The following is a 20000-nucleotide window of genomic DNA, read 5'->3' as shown; positions in this document are numbered from 1 at the left end:
GTCACACAGCTGCTGATTATAGACGATCAATAATCACCAGCAGACTTGGTTGAGGTTTATTTACACACACACACATATAGACACACACACACACACACACACACACACACACACAGAGAGAGAGAGAGATCTACCACCTTCTGAAACAAACCTTCTTTTAGACAAACCAACAAACAGACGGAGCTCACTCTCTCTCTCCTGTAGTTCTGGCCCTGATGGGTTAGGGTTAGGGACGGTAGCCTGGTAGATGCTGTACAGTCACTAATCTGGGGAATCAATGAAATACTGCACTGGCACTGAAAATAAAAAATCATGACTAAAAATAAATTAAACAATGACACTAAAGAAATGAGATGACTGGAAACGATGTCAGAGGAATCTGCATAAAGATAAATCCACTCAGAGTCCTTGGTGCAGTCTGACAGGAGTCATTATGTAGGTGTTAAATATAAATGTGGCTGCGTTTATATATTTAAGAGGACATTTTCTTCCTTTTGTGGTTTTCTGTTATTTATATATCCTGATGTCAGAAGTTAAACGTGGTTCAAAGTTCAGAAACTCGAGGTGAACATTTGTAGAAATTCTGCCTGAAAGTCAAAACTCAGAGTTCAACCTTACACAAACAGCCATCTGTTCTGTAGTCCTGGTTGCTAGGGTGGTTGCTAAGGTGGTTGCTAGGGTGGTTGCTAGGGTGGTTGCTAAGGTGTTTAAGGGGGGCTTAAAGAGACAGGAGCTAAAACGGCCTGTTTCAGACAGAGGCTGAACTGCTGCGAACATGCTGACACCATGTGCAGAATGACACTAACAGCTCTGTGTGTGTTTCCTCCAGATGTTCCAGTCAAGCCTGACCCGGCCCCGCAGACCTCTTCATCATCACCATCATCGTCATCATCACCGTCGGCAACGAGGACGACGGCAGCCGCGGACCCTGAGCCCCCCTCGCCCCCCCGCAACCACATCACAGTAGCCAAGAAGCAGCAGTGGGCTCGACAGGGTTCAGGCCCCCCGACCAGCACCCTGCCCTCAGGCCCCGCCCCCAGGAACCCCGACTGGGACCGGGCGCCAGGAAAACCCCAGGATGCACCGGGGCAGGCCTGGAGGCCGACACAGGATAAGGTACAGGATGATAGGAGCGGTAGTTTAATTCCCTTTGTGCTCATTTAAAAGAGCTTCTGGTAGTTTGAGCTCTTCTTCTTGTTCTGCTCCTGGTAGTTTGATCCCTTCTTCTTGTTCTGCTCCTGGTAGTTTGATCTCTTCTTCTTGTTCTGCTCCTGGTAGTCTGATCTCTTCTTCTTGTTCTGCTCCTGGTAGTTTGAGCTCTTCTTCTTGTTCTGCTCCTGGTAGTTTGATCTCTTCTTCTTGTTCTGCTCCTGGTAGTTTGATCCCTTCTTCTTGTTCTGCTCCTGGTAGTTTGATCTCTTCTTCTTGTTCTGCTCCTGGTAGTCTGATCTCTTCTTCTTGTTTTGCTCCTGGTAGTTTGATCCCTTCTTCTTGTTCTGCTCCTGGTAGTTTGATCCCTTCTTCTTGTTCTGCTCCTGGTAGTTTGATCTCTTCTTCTTGTTCTGCTCCTGGTAGTCTGATCTCTTCTTCTTGTTCCGCTCCTGGTAGTTTGATCCCTTCTTCTTGTTCTGCTCCTGGTACTTTGATTTCTTCTTGTTCTGCTCCTGGTAGTTTGATCCCTTCTTCTTGTTTTGCTCCTGGTAGTTTGATCCCTTCTTCTTGTTCTGCTCCTGGTAGTTTGGTCCCTTCTTCTTGTTCTGCTCCTGGAAGTTTGATCCCTTCTTCTTGTTCTGCTCCTGGTAGTTTGATCTCTTCTTGTTCTGCTCCTGGTAGTTTGATCCCTTCTTCTTGTTCTGCTCCTGGTAGTTTGATCTCTTCTTGTTCTGCTCCTGGTAGTTTGATCCCTTCTTCTTGTTCTGCTCCTGGTAGTTTGAGCTCTTCTTCTTGTTCTGCTCCTGGTAGTTTGATCCCTTCTTCTTGCTCTGCTCCTGGTACTTTGATCTCTTCTTCTTGTTCTGCTCCTGGTAGTTTGATCCCTTCTTCTTGTTTTGCTCCTGGTACTTTGATCTCTTCTTGTTCTGCTCCTGGTAGTTTGAGCTCTTCTTCTTGTTCTGCTCCTGGTAGTTTGATCCCTTCTTCTTGTTCTGCTCCTCGTAGTTTGATCTCTTCTTCTTGTTCTGCTCCTGGTAGTTTGATCTCTTCTTCTTGTTCTGCTCCTGGTAGTTTGAGCTCTTCTTGTTCTGCTCCTGGTAGTTTGATCCCTTCTTCTTGTTCTGCTCCTGGTAGTTTGATCCCTTCTTCTTGTTCTGCTCCTGGTAGTTTGATCCCTTCTTGTTCTGCTCCTGGTAGTTTGATCTCTTCTTCTTGTTCTGCTCCTGGTAGTTTGATCTCTTCTTGTTCTGATCCTGGTAGTTTGATCCCTTCTTCTTGTTCTGCTCCTGGTAGTTTGATCTCTTCTTCTTGTTCTGCTCCTGGTACTTTGATCTCTTCTTCTTGTTCTGCTCCTGGTACTTTGATCTCTTCTTGTTCTGCTCCTGGTAGTTTGATCCCTTCTTCTTGTTCTGCTCCTGGTAGTTTGATCTCTTCTTCTTGTTCTGCTGCTGGTAGTTTGATCCCTTCTTCTTGTTCTGCTGCTGGTAGTTTGATCCCTTCTTTTAGTGATCTAACACCTGCTTCTCGTTCTGTTCCCAGACGGAGCAGCGGGGCGACAGGACAGGCATCAGTCATACCTCCAGTGTTCCTGTCAGTTCTTCAGTACAGCAGGACGCCCCCCAGCCAGCAGGGGTCTCCATTGAGGCACCGACCACCTCCACCAGCACCAAGTTCTCCGGTCAGCATTCCTACCTGCAGAGTCTGGACCGCAGCAGCCGAGCCTGGGTACTGTCATCAGGAAAGTCTCAGGCTTCAGACGAGGCCTGTGGGCTGCAGGAGGAGAGCAGCAGCAACATCTGGTACAACCCGATCCCTGAGGAGGAGGACGCAGCGGGGCCACGCAGAGAGGAGGTGTGGAGGAGGAGGGACGACCAGGAGGAGGGAGGATCATCTACCCGAGCAGAGAGGGCAGGGGTGCGGGTTGAACCAGCAGACGGTCGAAGTAATGTCGGTCCACTGGAGAGCACCAATCCCAGCGTCAGTCACCATATTGATGACATCACGGCAGAAAGCACAGGTAGGATGACCTGGTCGCACCTTCTGACTACTTATAATGTGCTCATGCTGCTCTGCTAATGGTCACTAATTTGCTAAAAATACATTTCAGGATGCTAAATATGTTTCTCTCTCTCAGACCCCGCCCCCTCGGATTCCAGCCCCGCCTCCCAGAAGAAAGGGGGCGTGTCCGGCAGCGTGATGGACAGGCTGAGGTCTCCAGGTACAGTGAGGAAGCTCTCCCTAAAGATGAAGAAACTTCCCGAGCTGCGACGCAAACTCAGCCTTCGCTCTTCGTCTCGCGCCAGTCGCCAGGGAAACGACGCCAGAGGGGGCGGGGATGAGTCGACCAGTAAGAATACAACGTCTGCGCTGTCCAACCAGAACGTGATCAGCAGATATCACCTCGATAGCTCCACCCCTCCGGCCCGACCACTGCGACGATCCTCCAGAGGACGCTCCGCCAGTAAAGGAGGTAACGAGTAAAATGGGTTTGCTTTTTTTTTTTTACTTGAGCACCTTTGCCTCAAAATGTCTGTGCAGAGCTTTGGGTACATTATTCTATCTTTACATTTTATTTTATTTCATTAATAACATCAATTGTCACCGTCCCTCACTTTCTCGAGGACATTGGTCAATCAACCTGTCAATCAGGACGTAGCCCCGCCCCCTAATGCATACCCTGCTTTAGCGTCACATATAAAATCAGGGAGGCCAAAATGTCCCAAATGAACATCATACTGCATTGAAGAAGGCTTTAAACTAGCGATTGAGACCATAAACACATTTTGAAAATGTTTACTGAGGTTAGAAATCAAGTGAGAAGTTGGTGAATTCTCCATTGACTTGTATAGAGACGGTCGCCCCCTGGTGGCCTTTTGATAGAATGCAGCTCTAAGTTACTTCTCCATTGACTTGTATAGAGACGGTCGCCCCCTGGTGGCCTTTTGATAGAATGCAGCTCTAAGTTACTTCTCCATTGACTTGTATAGAGACGGTCGCCCCCTGGTGGCCTTTTGATAGAATGCAGCTCTAAGTTACTTCTCCATTGACTTGTATAGAGACGGTCGCCCCCTGGTGGCCTTTTGATAAATAAAAGCATGAATACATAAATGTCCTTTGATTTGAAGAATTCATAACACTCAGAGTTAAACCACCAAAATGTTTTATGCTTTCCTTTCAGGTTATCTCAGTGATGGAGACTCACCTGAACTGCTGCCACGGCAACAGGCTCCTCCTCCTGCGACCTCCCAGGAAACGGCATGTGACATCAGTTCGTTCCAGCTGTACGTCGGCTCTGACCCGCCGCGAGGAAGCCAACGCGTGACGGGATTACTGACCGTCCATCTGCTGGGTCTGGAGGAGATGAAGACCAGCAGGTACAGACACACGGACACCGCTGACACCGCTAACACCGCTAACATCTCTAACATCACTAACATCGCTAACACCGCTAACACCGCTAACCCCGCTAACATCGCTAACACCGCTAACATCGCTAACACCGCTAACACCGCTAACATCGCTAACATCACAGGACCCACAGCTGGACTCCGTACCTTTAGGGCAGGGGGGTCAAACATGCGGCCCGTGGGCCAGAACCGGCCCGCCGAGGGATGCGATCCGGCCCACTTTCCTTGCTGTGTTCTTTTCCTTCCTTCCTTCTGTCCTTCCTACTTCCTTTTATCCTTCTGTTCTTCCTTTCTTCCTTCCTCCCTCCATTTCTTCCATCTGTCCTTCCTTCTTTCCTTCTGTCCTTCCTACCTTCCCGTTTTCCTTTCTTGGTTTGTTTGTTCCGTCCTTCCTTCCGTCCTTCCTTCCTTCCTTCCTTCCTTCCTACCTTTCTTCCATCTTTCCTTTTGAGTGTCTTTCCTTCCTTCCCTTTTTATTTCCTTCCTTCCTTCCATCTTTTTAATAATCCGGCCCACATCAGATCAAATTGGTCTGCATGTGGCCCTTGAATGAAAATGAGTTTGAATAGACTGACCTGTGATGATTATGATCCCAGGGGAGGGGGGGGGGGGGGGGGGGGGGTAGACTGACCTGTGATGATTATGATCCCGGGGGGGGGGGGGGGTAGACTGACCTGTGATGATTATGATCCCAGAGGGGGGGGGGGTGGGGGGTAGACTGACCTGTGATGATTATGATCCCAGAGGAGGGGGCGGGGGGGGGGTAGACTGACCTGTGATGATTATGATCTCAGGCCACACAACACAAACTGCTGCTTCCAGATAAATAATAATAATACATTTATAAAATTAATACCGACCCGTTATAGCTACATGTAAGTTATTGGGTTATGTGAAAATGCAATAAATAAATAAATCAATAAATAAAAAATAAAAAATAAAAAATAAAATAAAATGCAAAACACAAATGGTCGGTCCGCCCCGGGCCCAAAACTAGCCAGGACCGCCTCTGGGCAATGTTGGGTCTCTTTAAAGTTAAAACCTGACGAGTTGGGTTTAGACCTGCTCTATGTGTAAAGAGCCTTGAGATAACTGTTGTGATTTGGCGCTATATAAATAAAGTGGCAGCGTCCCCCAAAACCTGTTTCTGAATTGGAACCGTTTTTTACATTTTTTGAACCCGGGGTATTTTTAGATAAGCTCCTTTATCTTTACTCTTTCTGGTCTCGCTGTAGCTTCTGAGGAGAGATGGACCCAGTGAACCCGGCGAAGTGAAGATAACATTTCACTCAAGCTAGAGTTGGATGTCTCGAGACCACTTTTTCTTGGTCTCGGTCTTGTCACAGTCTCATTGTCTTGTTCTTGCGGTCTCAGGTCGACATAGTGGTCATTTATTATTTACAGTGAGTGAGTTCTATGGAGTTAGATTTGTTTCATAATGTTGTGTGTGTGCAGATCGACAATCTGTGTGTAAATGTGTAATCTGTAAATATAAACACCTTCCACAAATACAAAAAAAAGATTTGTATACTCACAAAAATATTTTGCAAATATAAAACGGATCTGCAAATACACAAACAAATTCCACAAATATAAAAAATGCATTAAATTAATTTTGTGAACTCAGTTTTTATTTGTGAATCCAAAAAACATTTGTGGATCTCAGTTCTACGCTTGTGGATTTGCTTTTTACACACAGAGAGTTTTGAAACAAACTTTCCGCCGGTCCGAACGAAAATCCACTCGTATCACTCAGCTATTTTCGGATAGCAAGTGATCGCCTACTGGTGACACACACAACATTATGAAACAAATCTAACTCCATAGAATTCACAGTCACACACATTCATGACATGCTCTGTCTCTGCATTGTTCTGTCTGTAGTTGAAATAATATCTTCTTAAATTGAATTTAAACTGGGACTGAACCTCTTACCCCAGTATGCTGCTCTTATTCAATTGATGCAAGTTATGGTGGAACACACACACTACCTCACTAGCTGTTTTTTTTGGTCTCGTCTCGACTTTGTCTTGGTCTTGACTCAGTCTGTCATGGTCTTGGTCTCGTCTTGGTCTCGTCTTGGTCTCGTCTTAGTCTTGGACTTGATACCCTCTGGTCTTGGTAGTGTCTTGGTCTCGGGTTTAGGCGGTCTTGACTACAAGTCTAGACCAAGCTGATGAAAACTAAAACAACTAAAACAACTAAAACAACTAAAACAACTAAAACAACTAAAACAACTAAAACAACAATAAATATTTGATCGACATTCAACATGAAGACACACGTAGAGAAGTAACATCTGCTCTGCCGGCGTTGGCTCAACCACGTCTGGCTTGTTGACACGACGGCAGTAAATACTTATAAACACGAAGCTATGAGACAGATTCTGTTTTAAAGCTTTTCTGCAGCAGCCTAAATGTTTAGCTTCGTCTGCCACACGTCTTAAAACTAGTCAGAGTCTTATAAACGCAGCTACAGGCCGATACAGCAGCAGGCAGGTCTGATTTCTAGCTTCTATACTGACTTTGCTGCTGGAAACTTAGAATTTGGTTAGAAACTGTGTTGAATACGACATTTTTTCTTCCTTCTCTCCTTCCTCCCCTTCTTCCTTCTGTCCTTCCTTCCATCTGTCTTTCCTTCTGTCCTTCCTTCCTTCTGTCCTTCCTGCCTTCCTTCCATCTGTCCTTCCTCCCTTTCTTCCTTCCATCTGTCCTTCCTCCCTTTCTTCCTCCCATCTGTCCTTCCTGCCTTACTTCCATCTGTCCTTCCTCCCTTTCTTCTTCCTGTCCTTCCTCCCTTTCTTCCTTCCTTCCTTGCTTCCTTCCATTCCTTCCTTTCTTATCTCCTTCCTTCCTTCCTTCCATCTTTTGAATGATCCGGCCCATATGAGATGAAATGTGTGTATGTGGCCCTTGAATGAAGATGAGTTTGACTCCTCTGCTGTAGGTGTAAAGGTTCAAGGATGGTGTGGTTTTAGTTGGATGTTGAAAAGTCTCCCGTGTCTCCCGTGTCTCCCCCCCCCCCCCCCCCCCCCCCGTCTCTTGCCCCCCCCCCCCCCCCAGGTCGGAGGGCAGTAAGGAAGTCTTCCTGGCCATCCAGATCGACGGCGTGACCAGAGCGAGGACCGCCCTGCTGACCCTGCGAGGCCCCTCCCTCCCGTTAAACCACGCCTTCCACCTGGAGCTGGAGCGAGCGCGGCAGCTACGCATCATCGTGCTCACACCAGGTACTACTGATAGTACTACGAATACTACTGATAGTACTACTACTGATACTACTACTACTGATAGTACTACTACTACGAATACTACGAATACTACTACTACTACTGATACTTCAGCTGAATCCTAAAATATCAAGGAGGGCCAGGATTGGATCCACCGATGATATAGAAAGAGATTCAAAAGGATGAAATGCTTCAAACCACAACTTCAACTACTGACACTGTCTTAAAATCCTCTGTGATGTCAATCTCAGTATTTCTACTTTTTTCTTTCTCTGCAGCCAATCCGCAGGCAGTGGGCGGGGCTAAGCCTGAGACCGACCCGGGTCAGACTTCAGGCCGTCCAACCAGAAACAGAGTCTGCTGTCTGGGCGGAGTCTCCATCCCTCCTCTATTTAAAGGTTCATGCCACTAAAATATTGTGATTCCACTAAATCGTCTAAATCTGCTGTTTAAAGGCAGAGATAATAGTTTGAGTATGCAGAAATATAAATGACTGTACTTCCTGCCTGTGTCTCATATAAATGACTGTACTTCCTGTCTGTGTCTCATATAAATGACTGTACTTCCTGTCTGTGTCTCATATAAATGACTGTACTTCCTGTCTGTGTCTCATATAAATGACAGTACTTCCTGTCTGTGTCTCATATAAATGACTGTACTTCCTGTCTGTGACTGTACTTCCTGTCTGTGTCTCATTAAATGACTGTACTTCCTGTCTGTGTCTCTCAGGGAGTCGCAGCCAGCAGCTCTGTGTGAAGTTGGAGCCCAGAGGTCTCCTTTATGTCAAACTGTTGCTGCAGGAAAAATGGGACACACAGGTACAAAATACTACCTTAAAATACTACCTTAACCTTCCTTCCTTCCTCTCTCCTTCTCTCTTTCTTTCCTTCTTCTCTCTTTCCTCCCTTCCTTCTTTCCTTCCTCCAACCCCCTTTCTTCTTTCCTCCCTCCTTCCTACCTTCCTTACTTCTTTCCTCCGTCCTTCCTTATTTCCTTTCCTCCTTTCCTCCCTTCCTCCATCCCCCTTTCTTCCTTTAGTCGGATCCTTCCTTCCTTCTTTCCTTTACTCCCTTCCTTCCTTCTTTCCTTTTCTCCCTTCCTTCCTTCTTTCCTTTACTCCCTTCCTTCCTTCCCTCCTTCCTCCCTCCCTTCCTTCCTTCTTCCTCCAGATGGAAGGAAGAAAGGGAGGAAGGACAGATGGAAAGAAGGAGGGAAGGAAGGAAGGAAGGAAGGAAGGAAGGAACAAAGAAAGGATGAAAGGAAGGTAGGAAGGACAGTTGGAAGGAAGGAAGGAACGAAGAAAGGAATATAGGAAGGTAGGAAGGACAGATGGAAGAAAGGAAAAGAACACAGGAAGGAAAGTGGGCCGGATTGCACCCCTCGGCGGGCCGGTTCTGGCCCACGGGCCGCATGTTTGACCCCCCTGCTATAAAGTTACTGAGGAGATTATTAAACTGTATTAAACTCTCTCTCTTCAGCCCAGCCATGACACATCAGCACCAGCTAATGTGTTTGGGGTTGAGCTGCACCACCTGGTGGAGAAAGAAGGATCTACATCTCCGATCCCTCTGCTGATCCAGAAGAGTGTGGCAGAGATAGAACGACGAGGCCTGAAGGTAAACCCGTCATCAGCATGTCAGAGAACCTAGTTGTATTAAAGGGTGGAGGTGTTTGGGTGGTGCAGAGGTAGTATTCCTGTCCTGGAGTCCTGATAGTAGTAACAGGATTCATTAAAAGCCATCTTCAGGCTGGTTATCATGGGCGTAGGTTTGCATAGGGACGGTAGGGACATGACCCTACCAACTTTTCAGGAGGCCCAAATTGTCCCTACAACTTTTAAGCAACTTTATTCACATTATCTTTGGAGTGCAGTTCTATAAGTCATTTAGATTGTCTTCCCATATTTTGCAAGGATAGACTTGACCCGACCATTAATGAGTGAATGATTTGCATTATGTTCAGAGTCACAGTCTCATTTGGCTGATGACCAAACAAACGCGCCCCCCCCAAACACACACGGAGACACACACTGTACAGACAAATGCAGTCCGACCAGTCCGACAGACATGCAGGTTATGCTGTTATATTGTCCCTACCTGGTTATATGATTGAGCAGAAACAAGAGGCTGTGTTTGAAATGAGCACCAATCCAAACACCAAGCAGGTAAGAATGAGCTGTGCTGGGTAACACTGTGAAGTCTAATCCTGCGTTTCCTGTGAACACTATCCGTTGGATGTAGCAACCGGTTGAGAATACAAACTGATGTGAATTTATCTGTGATTTGCCAAATGATTTATTAATGTTGAGATCCTGAATCTCCTCTTGGTGGATCCTCAAGTGTTCCCACTAACCCTAGCCAGTAACCCTGATATGTAACCCATGGATGGACATAGTGGACACCTCAGCTGACTCTGCTCAGCATGAAGGAGCAGTCCTCGTTGTCCTGGATCTCTGAGCTCCTCTCCCTGCAGAGGAAACTGCTTTGATCCTCCATCTCAGTCTGTTAGTCACTACCCAGAGACCAGGACCACAGCAGAGGAGACCAGGACCACAGCAGAGGAGACCAGGACCACAGCAGAGGAGACCAGGACCACAGCAGAGGAGATGGAACAGAGATCCACTTGTGAATCCAGAGCCTCAGGATCAGGATCAGCTCCCTCTGAAGCACCACACAGATTTACTGCTCACAACGTCTCACCCCACCTGTCTATTCATGTTTCCTCCTGTCTGTCTGTCCGTCTGTCCGTCTGTCTCTCTAACCTGTCTGTCTGTCTGTCCGTCTGTCCGTCCGTCCGTCCGTCTGTCTAACCTGTCCGTCTGTCCGTCCGTCTCTCTAACCTGTCTGTCCTTCCGTCAGGTGGTGGGTCTGTACAGACTTTGTGGTTCTGCTGCAGTGAAGAAGGAGCTCAGGGATTGGTTTGAGAGGAACAGTTCGGCTGTCTGCCTCAGTGAGGACCTGTACCCCGACATCAACGTCATTACAGGTCAGTATCACACCAACATGGCCGACCCACTCAGACCTGAACACCTGAACACCTGAACACCTGAAGACCTGACCTGAATGACTTGAACACTCCAGTCTGAGTCATTATGGTTTGATGGTGGATCCTAATAACTTGGACCTTAATGTGTCAGAATCAACCTCAGTGATTTAATCATGACTCGTTTGGTGGCTAGAACTGTGCTGTGTGTTTTTCAGGTATACTGAAGGACTACCTGCGAGAGCTGCCGTCTCCGCTCATCACCAGGACCCTGTACCAGGTGGTCAGGGAGGCCATGACGCTACGACCCCCACCTGCAACCCCCGATCCTCAGCTGGCTCAGAGCACCGTGGAGCTGCTGTCCTGCCTGCCACCACCAGAGAGGGTAATACTGACTGCACCACTACAGTACTGGGTCCTTTCTAACGTCACTGATAGTACAATCATTTCATTTTATAATTTTATCAGACACCTGAAAGTTAGTAAGATCAGCTGATCAAGATTATTTAATCTTAACCTTCCCTTTCTCCCCCCCCCCCTCCCCCCTCTATCTCCCCCCCCCCCTCCAGGCCACTCTGTCTCTCCTGCTCGACCACCTCAGCACGGTCGCCTCCCTCAGCTCGTCCAACAGGATGACGCACCAGAACCTCGCTGTCTGCTTCGGCCCGGTCCTCCTCACCCCAACCCAGGAGGCCTGGAGGGGAGGAGGAGGAGGAGGAGGAGGAGGAGGGGGAGGAGGGGGAGGAAGGGCAGGAAGAGGAGGAGGGAAGGGTTTCGGTCACGGTGAAGAGATCGCGAGTGCAGTGGATTTCAAACGTCACATCGAGGCGTTGCACTACCTGCTGCAGCTGTGGCCAGGTGAGACGCCCCCAACTGCCATCTACTGTTGTCACGGAAACTGCTTTACCTTTAAACAGGTGTCACATCTTATTCTGACTTCCTTCCTCCGTCCCTCCCTCCTTCCTTCCTTCCTCCCTCCTCTCCTTCCTTCTTCCTCCCTCCCTCCTCCACACGAGGGTTAACAGGTGTCACATCTTATTCTGACTTCCTTCCTCAGTGCCGACCCAGCGAGTCACAGCAGACCTCCGTATTGACGTCTCCCCACCACCCTCCCCCACCCTTACCCATAAGCCCCTGGGCCAACAGCAGCAGCAGCAGCAGCAACGGCGTCCTGTCCTGCGATTGGCTCTGCCCCAGAACCCCGAGGAGGTGGTGGTGTCACGTCGCGGGCGAGGCGGTCTAGCCCGGCTGGAGAGTCCACCGCCGATTAACCGGTACGCCGGAGACTGGAGCATCTGTGGACGAGACCTTCTGTCTGGACAGGAGGCGGATTACGACGAGGTGGCAGGAAGTGAGAGCGATGGAGGTAAGCGAGTATGATGGTGACTTAAAACCTGCGTTCTCTCTAACGGCCAGCAGGGGGCGACTCCACTGACTGTCAATCAATCAATCAATCAATCTTTATTTATAAAGCGCCAAATCACAACAGAGTTATCTCAAGGCACTTTACACATAGAGCCCTAACCCTCAGAACCAGACTCAGAGTGGGAGAACATCTTTTAACAGGAAGAACCCTCAGAACCAGACTCAGAGTGGGAGAACATCTTTTAACAGGAAGAACCCTCAGAACCAGACTCAGAGTGGGAGAACATCTGCCTCGACCGGTGGGGTTGAGAGGAGAGAGAGGAAGGATAGAGGAGAGAGAGAGGAAGGATAGCGGAAGGGGAGAAAGGAAGGATAGGAGAGAAAGGAAGGATAGAGGAGGAAGCACAATGAAAATCAACAATGAAGCTAGAAGTGTATAGAAGTCTATCACGAAACGACCCTAACCCTGAGTCAACCCTTTCCTAATGAGTTTATGGTCTCAATCACTAGTTTCAAGTCTTCTTCAATAAAACATGAGAGGAAAGCAGAGCATGCTTCAGGGTGAGGATCTGTTGTAGTCTGACCATGAGAAGCTTCTCGTCCTAATAAAGTCACTTCAATCACTTCTGGCTCCAAAAAAACCAAGATAGCAACGCTCAAAACCAGTAGTTTCAAGTCTTCTTCAATAAAACATGAGAGTAAAACAGAGTGTGCTTCAGGGTGAGGATCTGGTGGTCATAGTCAGACTACATATCTGTCTAGTCTGACTATGAGGAGCTTCTCGTCCTAATAAAGTCACTTCTCTTCACTTCTGGCTCCAAAAAAACCAAGATAGCAACGCTCAAAATGCTAAAGCAGAGGCCGCAAAACAGGAGTCTATAAACCAACGGGTGACTTCATGGTGGCTACGTCCACTATCAGAGCCGGACAGTAACGGAGTACATTTACTTGAGTACAGTACTTAAGTACAATTTTGAGGGATCTGTACTTTACTCGAGTATCATTTTTGGGGAGTACTCATGACTTTACTCAAGTACATTTGAGAGGCAAATATTGTACTCTTTACTCCACTACATTTCTATCCATAACCGTGAGTACCCGGAGAGAAGGAAGGGTGGAAGGAAGGAAGGAAGGAAACCATGGAGGAAAGTAAGGAGAGAAGACGGGATGAAAATGACTTGATTTTCCTTCCTTCCATCCTTCCTTCCTCCCTCCTTTCCTTCCTTCTCTCTTCTCCAAGGTATTAACATTAACATTTTTCATAACTCCATCTAGGACATTTCTATACATAAATGTAAGTACTGTGGCAGTAGTAATGCAATATTTAGAACATGTACTCTTGTACTTTTAAAAACATGTACTTCAGTACTTTTACTTGTACTTGAGTAATATTTAGCAAGGGGTATCTGTACTTTTACTCAAGTAAGGAAGCTGTGTACTCTGTCCGCCTCTGCCCATTATTATACAGTCTGTAGCTCCACTATGTTCACCAGCTAGTCCACAGCAGGTAGTGAACAGTGGCTTTTCTCTCTGAGAGTGAACCAGAACAGTAAAAGCTGCAGGTGGACATGAGCTGAAAATCAGCAGGAAGCAATCTATCAACATATTAGAAACAACTACTAGAACAGAGCAGGGGAGTCAAACTCATCTTCATTCAACGGCCACATACACCCCAATTTGATCTCATGTGGGTCGGATCATTAAAAAGATGGAAGGAAAGATGGAAGGAAGGAAGAAAGGAAGGAAGGAAGAAAACAAGACAGGAAGGACAGAAGGAAGGAAGGAAGGACAGATGGAAGGGAGGAAGGAAGGCAGGAAGGACGGAAAAAAGAATGAAAGAAAGAAAGGGAAGGAGGACAGATGGAAGAAAGGAAGGAAGGACAGATGGAAGGAAGGACAGAAGGAAGGAAGGACAGATGGAAGGGAGGAAGGAAGGAAGGAAGGACAGATGGAAGGAACGAAGGGAGGAAAAAAGAAAAAGAACGGGAGGAAGGACAGAAGGAAGGAAGGAAGGACAGATGGAAGAGAGGAAGGAAGCAAGGAAGGAAGGAAAAAGAAAGAAAGGGAAGGAGGACAGAAGGAAGGAAGGAAGGAAGGAAGGACAGATGGAAGGAAGGAAAACAGACAGGAAGGAAAGTGGGCCGGATTGGATACCTCGGCGGGCCGGTTCTGGCCCACGGGCCGCATGTTTGACCCCCCTGTACTAGAAGCTGATAAAGTGGCGGATGTTATGTTCAAAGGGAGGAAGGAAGGAAGGAAGCAAGGAAGGATTGGAGGAAAGAAGGATGGAAGGAAGGAAGGGAAGGAAGGAGGGAGGAAGGAAAGGAAAGAAGGAAGGAAGGAAGGAAGGTAGGGGGGAGGAAAGAAAGAGTGAAGGAGGGAGGGAGGAAGGGAAGAAAGAAGGAAGGAAGGAAGAAGAAAGGGGGATGGAGGAAGGAAAGAAGGAAGGGAGGAGAGAAGGAGGGAGGGAGGAAGGACAGATGGAAGGAAGGAAAGGAAGGAAGGAAGGAGAAAATAAGGAACGAGGGAGGGAGAAAGGGAAAGAGGAAGGGAAGAAAGAAGGTAGGGAGGAAGGAAACGAAGGAAGGAAGGAAGGAAAGAAGGAAGAAAGGAAGGGAGGGAGAAAGGGAAAGAGGAAGGAAGGAAGGAAGGAAGGAAGGAAGGAAGGATATTCATATTAATTTGTCTCATGATGAACATTTAGAGGAAACAGTTAACTTTACCTCATATGTTATAACCAAGGTTTTTATCCCTTTCACATGTTTCCACTTCTGTTGTTGATCCAGGCAGCGGGGATGAAGAGGAGGAGGAGAAGAAGGAGGCGTGGCTGTCAGGAGGAGGAGGAGGAGGAGGGCTCTACGTGGACGACTTTATGGATTTTGACGCTCCGTTTAACTGTCGACTCAGCCTGAAGGACTTCGACACTCTAATCCACGACCTGGACCGAGAGCTGGCCAAACAGATCAACATCTGTCTGTAGAGGAGGAGGAGGAGGAGGAAGAGGAGGAAGAGGAGGAAGAGGAGGAAGAGGAAGAGGAGGAAGAGGAGGAGGAAGAGGAATTACAGCCTGTGCCAAAAATAAAAACAAAACTAGATTAATTTATTTCTCTGATCCAAAGGTAGACGTAGCTTCAGAGTTGATATGAAGGAGCTGATGCAGCTTCAGAGGAGGAAGAGGAGGAGGAAGAGGAGGAGGAAGAGGAGGAAGAGGAGGAAGAGGAGGAAGCAGGTGTTCCTCTGGAGTCTCTGATGTGAACTTGTTCTGGGTATCAGGGTAGGATCGTTGAAGCCATATCTTCACCGGGTGAAACTTTTAGTTGATGTGAACAAACTGCAGAATGTGTCGCTCTGCTGCTTCATCCAATCAGAATCTGTTTCTGGCTGAAATGTTTTTATACGTATTCTCTGTGTGTTGAACGTGACGGTGACGCAGAGTCGCAAAAAGTCACAGTAAGAAAATGTGTCTGTACTTCAGTGTTCCCCTCACGAGGAACATTAATGATATTTTCAAATGCAGGTATGAAAAGGTACAAAATGATTTTGTGTTTTGAATTCTTTCAAAATGCGCCGCAGCGTTTCAGAAATGTCCAAAAACACTTGAGGCACTGCTAGCGTCTCATGTCCTGGTTAGCGCTAGCGTCTCATGTCCTGGTTAGCGCTAGCGTCTCATGCTCACAGGGCTGGGTAGCACTAGCGTCTCATGCTAACAGGGCTGGGTAGCGCTAGCGTCTCATGCTCACAGGGCTGGTTAGTGCTAGCGTCTCATGCTCACAGGGCTGGGTTAGCGCTAGCGTCTCATGCTCACAGGGCTGGTTAGTGCTAGCGTCTGATGCTGACAGGGCTGGTTAGCGCTAGCGTCTCATGCTCACAGGGCTGGTTAGTGCTAGCGTCTGATGCTGACAGGGCTGGTTAGCGCTAGCGTCGCATGCTCACAGGGCTAGGTAGTGCTAGCGTCTCATGCTCACAGGGCTGGGTAGCGCTAGCGTCTCATGCTGACAGGGCTGGTTAGCGCTAGCGTCTCTTGCTCACGGGGCTGGGTAGTGCTAGCGTCTCATGGTCACAGGGCTGGGTAGTGCTAGCGTCTCATGCTGACAGGGCTGGGTAGCGCTAGCGTCTCATGCTCACAGGGCTGGGTAGTGCTAGCGTCTCATTCTCACAGGGCTGGGTAGTGCTAGCGTCTCGTGCTGGGTAGGCTCAGGCTGCGTAGCGCTAAGTATTCTGTCCTTAAACACAGAATCATGTTTCACAGTTCTCCGTTTTTTAAGCTTTTAAACTTTTTCCAGAAAAACAAAGACACTCGTGCTCTTAAGCATATTCAAGCTAATACAAAGCACTTAAAGAAGACAAATCCGGCTCTGTGCTGTTGCTATGGTAACTCCTACAGAAGTGATGGCACTAGTGTAGACGTGTTTAGATTATATTGTGTTATTGGTTGTTTTTAAGCCATATTCCTCAGGAGGGCGCCGGTGTCATCCTCTGACATTATTACATATTTATATGATCACCTCAGCAGAGCGCCCCCTGCTGGCTCCTGTAGGTCTGTATCAGCTGTTGGTTTATGTTGGATTCTGTTGGTTTCTGTTAGTTTCTGTTGGTCTTTGTTAGTTTTTGTTGGTTTCTCTTAGTTTCTGTTGGTCTTTGTTGGTCCCCTGTTGGTTTCTGTTGGTCTTTGTTGGGTTTTGTTGGTCTTTGTTGGTCCCCTGTTGGTTCCTTGTTGGTCTCTGTTGGTCCCTGTTGGTTTCTAATGGTCCCCTGTTGGTCTTTGTTGGTCCCCTGTTGGTTTCTAATGGTTCCCTGTTGGTTTCTGTTGGTCTTTGTTGGTCCCCTGTTGGTCTTTGTTGGTCTTTGTTGGTCCCCTGTTGGTTCCTTGTTAGTTTCTGTTGGTCTTTGTTGGTCCCCTGTTGGTTCCTTGTTGGTTTCTGTTGGTCCCTATTGGTTTCTAATGGTCCCCTGTTGGTTCCTTGTTGGTCTCTGTTGGTCTTTGTTGGGTTTTGTTGGTCTTTGTTGGTCTCCTGTTGGTTCCTTGTTGGTCTCTGTTGGTCCATGTTGGTTTCTAATGGTCCCCTGTTGGTCTTTGTTGGTCCCCTGTTGGTCTTTGTTGGTCCCCTGTTGGTTTCTAATGGTCCCCTGTTGGTTTCTGTTGGTCTTTGTTGGTCCCCTGTTGGTCTTTGTTGGTCTCCTGTTGGTCTCTGTTGGTCTCTGTTGGTCTTTGTTGGTTTCTGTTGGTCTTTGTTGGTTTCTGTTGGTCTTTGTTGGTCCCCCGTTGGTTCCTTGTTAGTTTTTGTTGGTTTCTGTTGGTTTCTGTTGGTCTTTGTTGGTCTTTGTTGGTTTCTTGTTAGTTTTTGTTGGTCTTTGTTGGTCTCTGTTGGTCTGTGTTGGTCTCTGTTGGTCTTTGTTGGTCCCCTGTTGGTCTTTATTGGTCCCCTGTTGGTCTTTGTTGGTCTTTGTTGGTCCCCTGTTGGTTCCTCCTTTAGTTGAGCAGCAGAGCGATGTGAGATGCAGTCGATCGTCAGTATTTTCACGGTACAAAGTTTTTAACTGTGATTAGTTTGTGAAGCCACAGAAGGAATACGATGCCATGCTCGAGAGCACTACGGCTCCAAACTGAGCACAAAGTTACCAATGATGTTCTTATTTTAACCTGTTTCCTGTTTGTTCTTGTTCTTATTTGGCAGTATTACTTTGTTTTGCACAATTTCATAAGCACTTATGTTTTTGATGACCATGTTTCTATGCAGATGATGTAACCAAAGTGTTGAAGCACACCAGCCTGTCTGTATGTCTTATTAACCTGACCAACAATAAAACACATTATTATTATTAATAGTAGTAGTATTATTAATATTAACAGAGTGATTGGGTTGTTATTATTGCCACACAACAAAAACCTGAGCCGATACTACTTTATGAGATTTTGGATGTATTTGTGGTTTTTGTTTTAAGGCAGTTTAAGCATAATTTAATTCAGGTTTTCATGCACAACTTGACTCGCCTCATTTTGGTGCCACAAAATCATCAAATTAACAATAATTTGGCATCTTGTTGGGTTGAATTGTATAAAATATTCTAAATGCCAGGTCAAAAAACACTGGAGGTATCTAAGTATGTGGAATAGACACACTCAAATGTTATTTATGAAGCCAAAAGATTTCAGCAGAGGAGAGACAGAGGAGAGACAGACAGAGGAGAGACAGAGGAGAGACAGACAGAGGAGAGACAGAGGAGAGACAGAGGAGCAGAGGAGGAGCAGAGGAGAGACAGACAGAGGAGCAGAGGAGAGACAGACAGAGGAGCAGAGGAGCAGAGGAGAGACAGAGGAGAGACAGAGGAGGAGCAGAGGAGAGACAGACAGAGGAGCAGAGGAGCAGAGGAGAGACAGAGGAGAGACAGAGGAGGAGCAGAGGAGAGACAGACAGAGGAGCATAGGAGAGACAGACAGAGGAGAGACAGACGGAGGAGCAGAGGAGGAGCAGAGGAGCAGAGGAGAGACAGAGGAGGAGCAGAGGAGAGACAGAGGAGCAGAGGAGGAGCAGAGGAGAGACAGACGGAGGAGCAGAGGAGGAGCAGAGGAGTAGAGGAGAGACAGACAGAGGAGGAGCAGAGGAGAGACAGAGGAGGAGCAGAGGAGCAGAGGAGAGACAGACAGAGGAGGAGCAGAGGAGCAGAGGAGAGACAGACAGAGGAGCAGAGGAGAGACAGACAGAGGAGCAGAGGAGAGACAGACGGAGGAGCAGAGGAGAGACAGACAGAGGAGCAGAGGAGAGACAGACAGAGGAGAGACAGAGGAGGAGCAGAGGAGGAGCAGAGGAGAGACAGACAGAGGAGAGGAGAGACAGAGGAGCAGAGGAGAGACAGACAGAGGAGCAGAGGAGAGACAGAGGAGGAGCAGAGGAGAGACAGAGGAGCAGAGGAGGAGCAGAGGAGAGACAGAGGAGGAGCAGAGGAGGAGCAGAGGAGCAGAGGAGAGACAGACAGAGGAGCAGAGGAGAGACAGACAGAGGAGCAGAGGAGAGACAGAGGAGCAGAGGAGGAGCAGAGGAGAGACAGACACATATCTGTTAGCCTTCATGTGGTTGGCCTGAGCGAGCACTGGTAGTATCTAAGTATGTGGAATCGAACACTCAAATGTTATTTATGAAGCCAAATCGAATACAACAGCCTGAATTCAGATGAAGAAGCTCAAGGCCTGGTCCACTTCTTATTTATTTTATGTTCAGTTGTTTATTAAGGTTCACTTTCGGTAGACCTGGACCTCTATATATGACTTAACAGTTCATTTAAACATTAATGAAACTGTGGAAATATTGGTGTCAGTGATAAAAAACTACAGAATATAATAAAAAGAATAACAGAACATACCTGACATACTGTAGAGAGAGGAGGGATGGGACCCGCTGCTCCTCCAATGGGACCCGCTGCTCCTCCAATGGGACCCGCTGCTCCTCCTGAAAGATTCAAGATATGATATGTTAGATAGCGGTGCAGAGGAGAGACAGAAGGAGGAGCAGAGGAAAGACAGATGGAGGAGCAGAGGAGCAGAGGAGAGACAGACAGAGGAGAGACAGACAGAGGAGCAGAGGAGAGACAAGAGGAGCAGAGGAGAGACAGAGGAGAGACAGAGGAGAGACAGAGGAGAGACAGGCAGAGGAGCAGAGGAGGAGAGGAGAGACAGACGGAGGAGCAGAGGAGAGACAGACAGAGGAGCAGAGGAGGAGCAGAGGAGCAGAGGAGAGACAGACAGAGGAGCAGAGCAGAGACAGACAGAGGAGAGACAGGGGAGGAGCAGAGGAGAGACAGAGGAGCAAAGGAGAGACTGACAGAGGAGCAGAGCAGAGACAGACAGAGGAGCAGAGGAGAGACAGAGGAGG

The 20000-nt window shown here is 47.6% G+C and overlaps 2 protein-coding genes across 2 annotated transcripts in view; one reads left to right on the top strand and one right to left on the bottom strand.

Moving 5' to 3' along the window:
- LOC128381583 (rho GTPase-activating protein SYDE1) overlaps window positions 1–15112 on the top strand; it is a 22111-nt gene extending 6999 nt beyond the window's left edge. The window contains 13 exon segments of the mRNA XM_053341619.1: window positions 830–1032; window positions 2659–3169; window positions 3287–3622; window positions 4331–4526; window positions 7622–7785; window positions 8064–8183; window positions 8515–8603; window positions 9264–9401; window positions 10644–10770; window positions 10986–11152; window positions 11337–11625; window positions 11825–12133; window positions 14919–15112. Of these exon segments, the coding sequence (XP_053197594.1) occupies window positions 830–1032; window positions 2659–3169; window positions 3287–3622; window positions 4331–4526; window positions 7622–7785; window positions 8064–8183; window positions 8515–8603; window positions 9264–9401; window positions 10644–10770; window positions 10986–11152; window positions 11337–11625; window positions 11825–12133; window positions 14919–15112 (2843 nt within the window).
- Window positions 1–20000, bottom strand: part of LOC128381798 (scavenger receptor cysteine-rich type 1 protein M130-like) — a 152085-nt gene that overhangs the window by 64991 nt on the left and 67094 nt on the right. The window lies entirely within an intron of this gene.

Source organism: Scomber japonicus, chromosome 20 (assembly GCF_027409825.1).
Source record: "Scomber japonicus isolate fScoJap1 chromosome 20, fScoJap1.pri, whole genome shotgun sequence".
NCBI classification, from domain to species: Eukaryota; Metazoa; Chordata; class Actinopteri; order Scombriformes; family Scombridae; genus Scomber; species Scomber japonicus.
The sequence above is the reverse complement of the archived record's forward strand: the minus strand, read 5'-3'. Positions and strand labels throughout refer to the sequence as shown.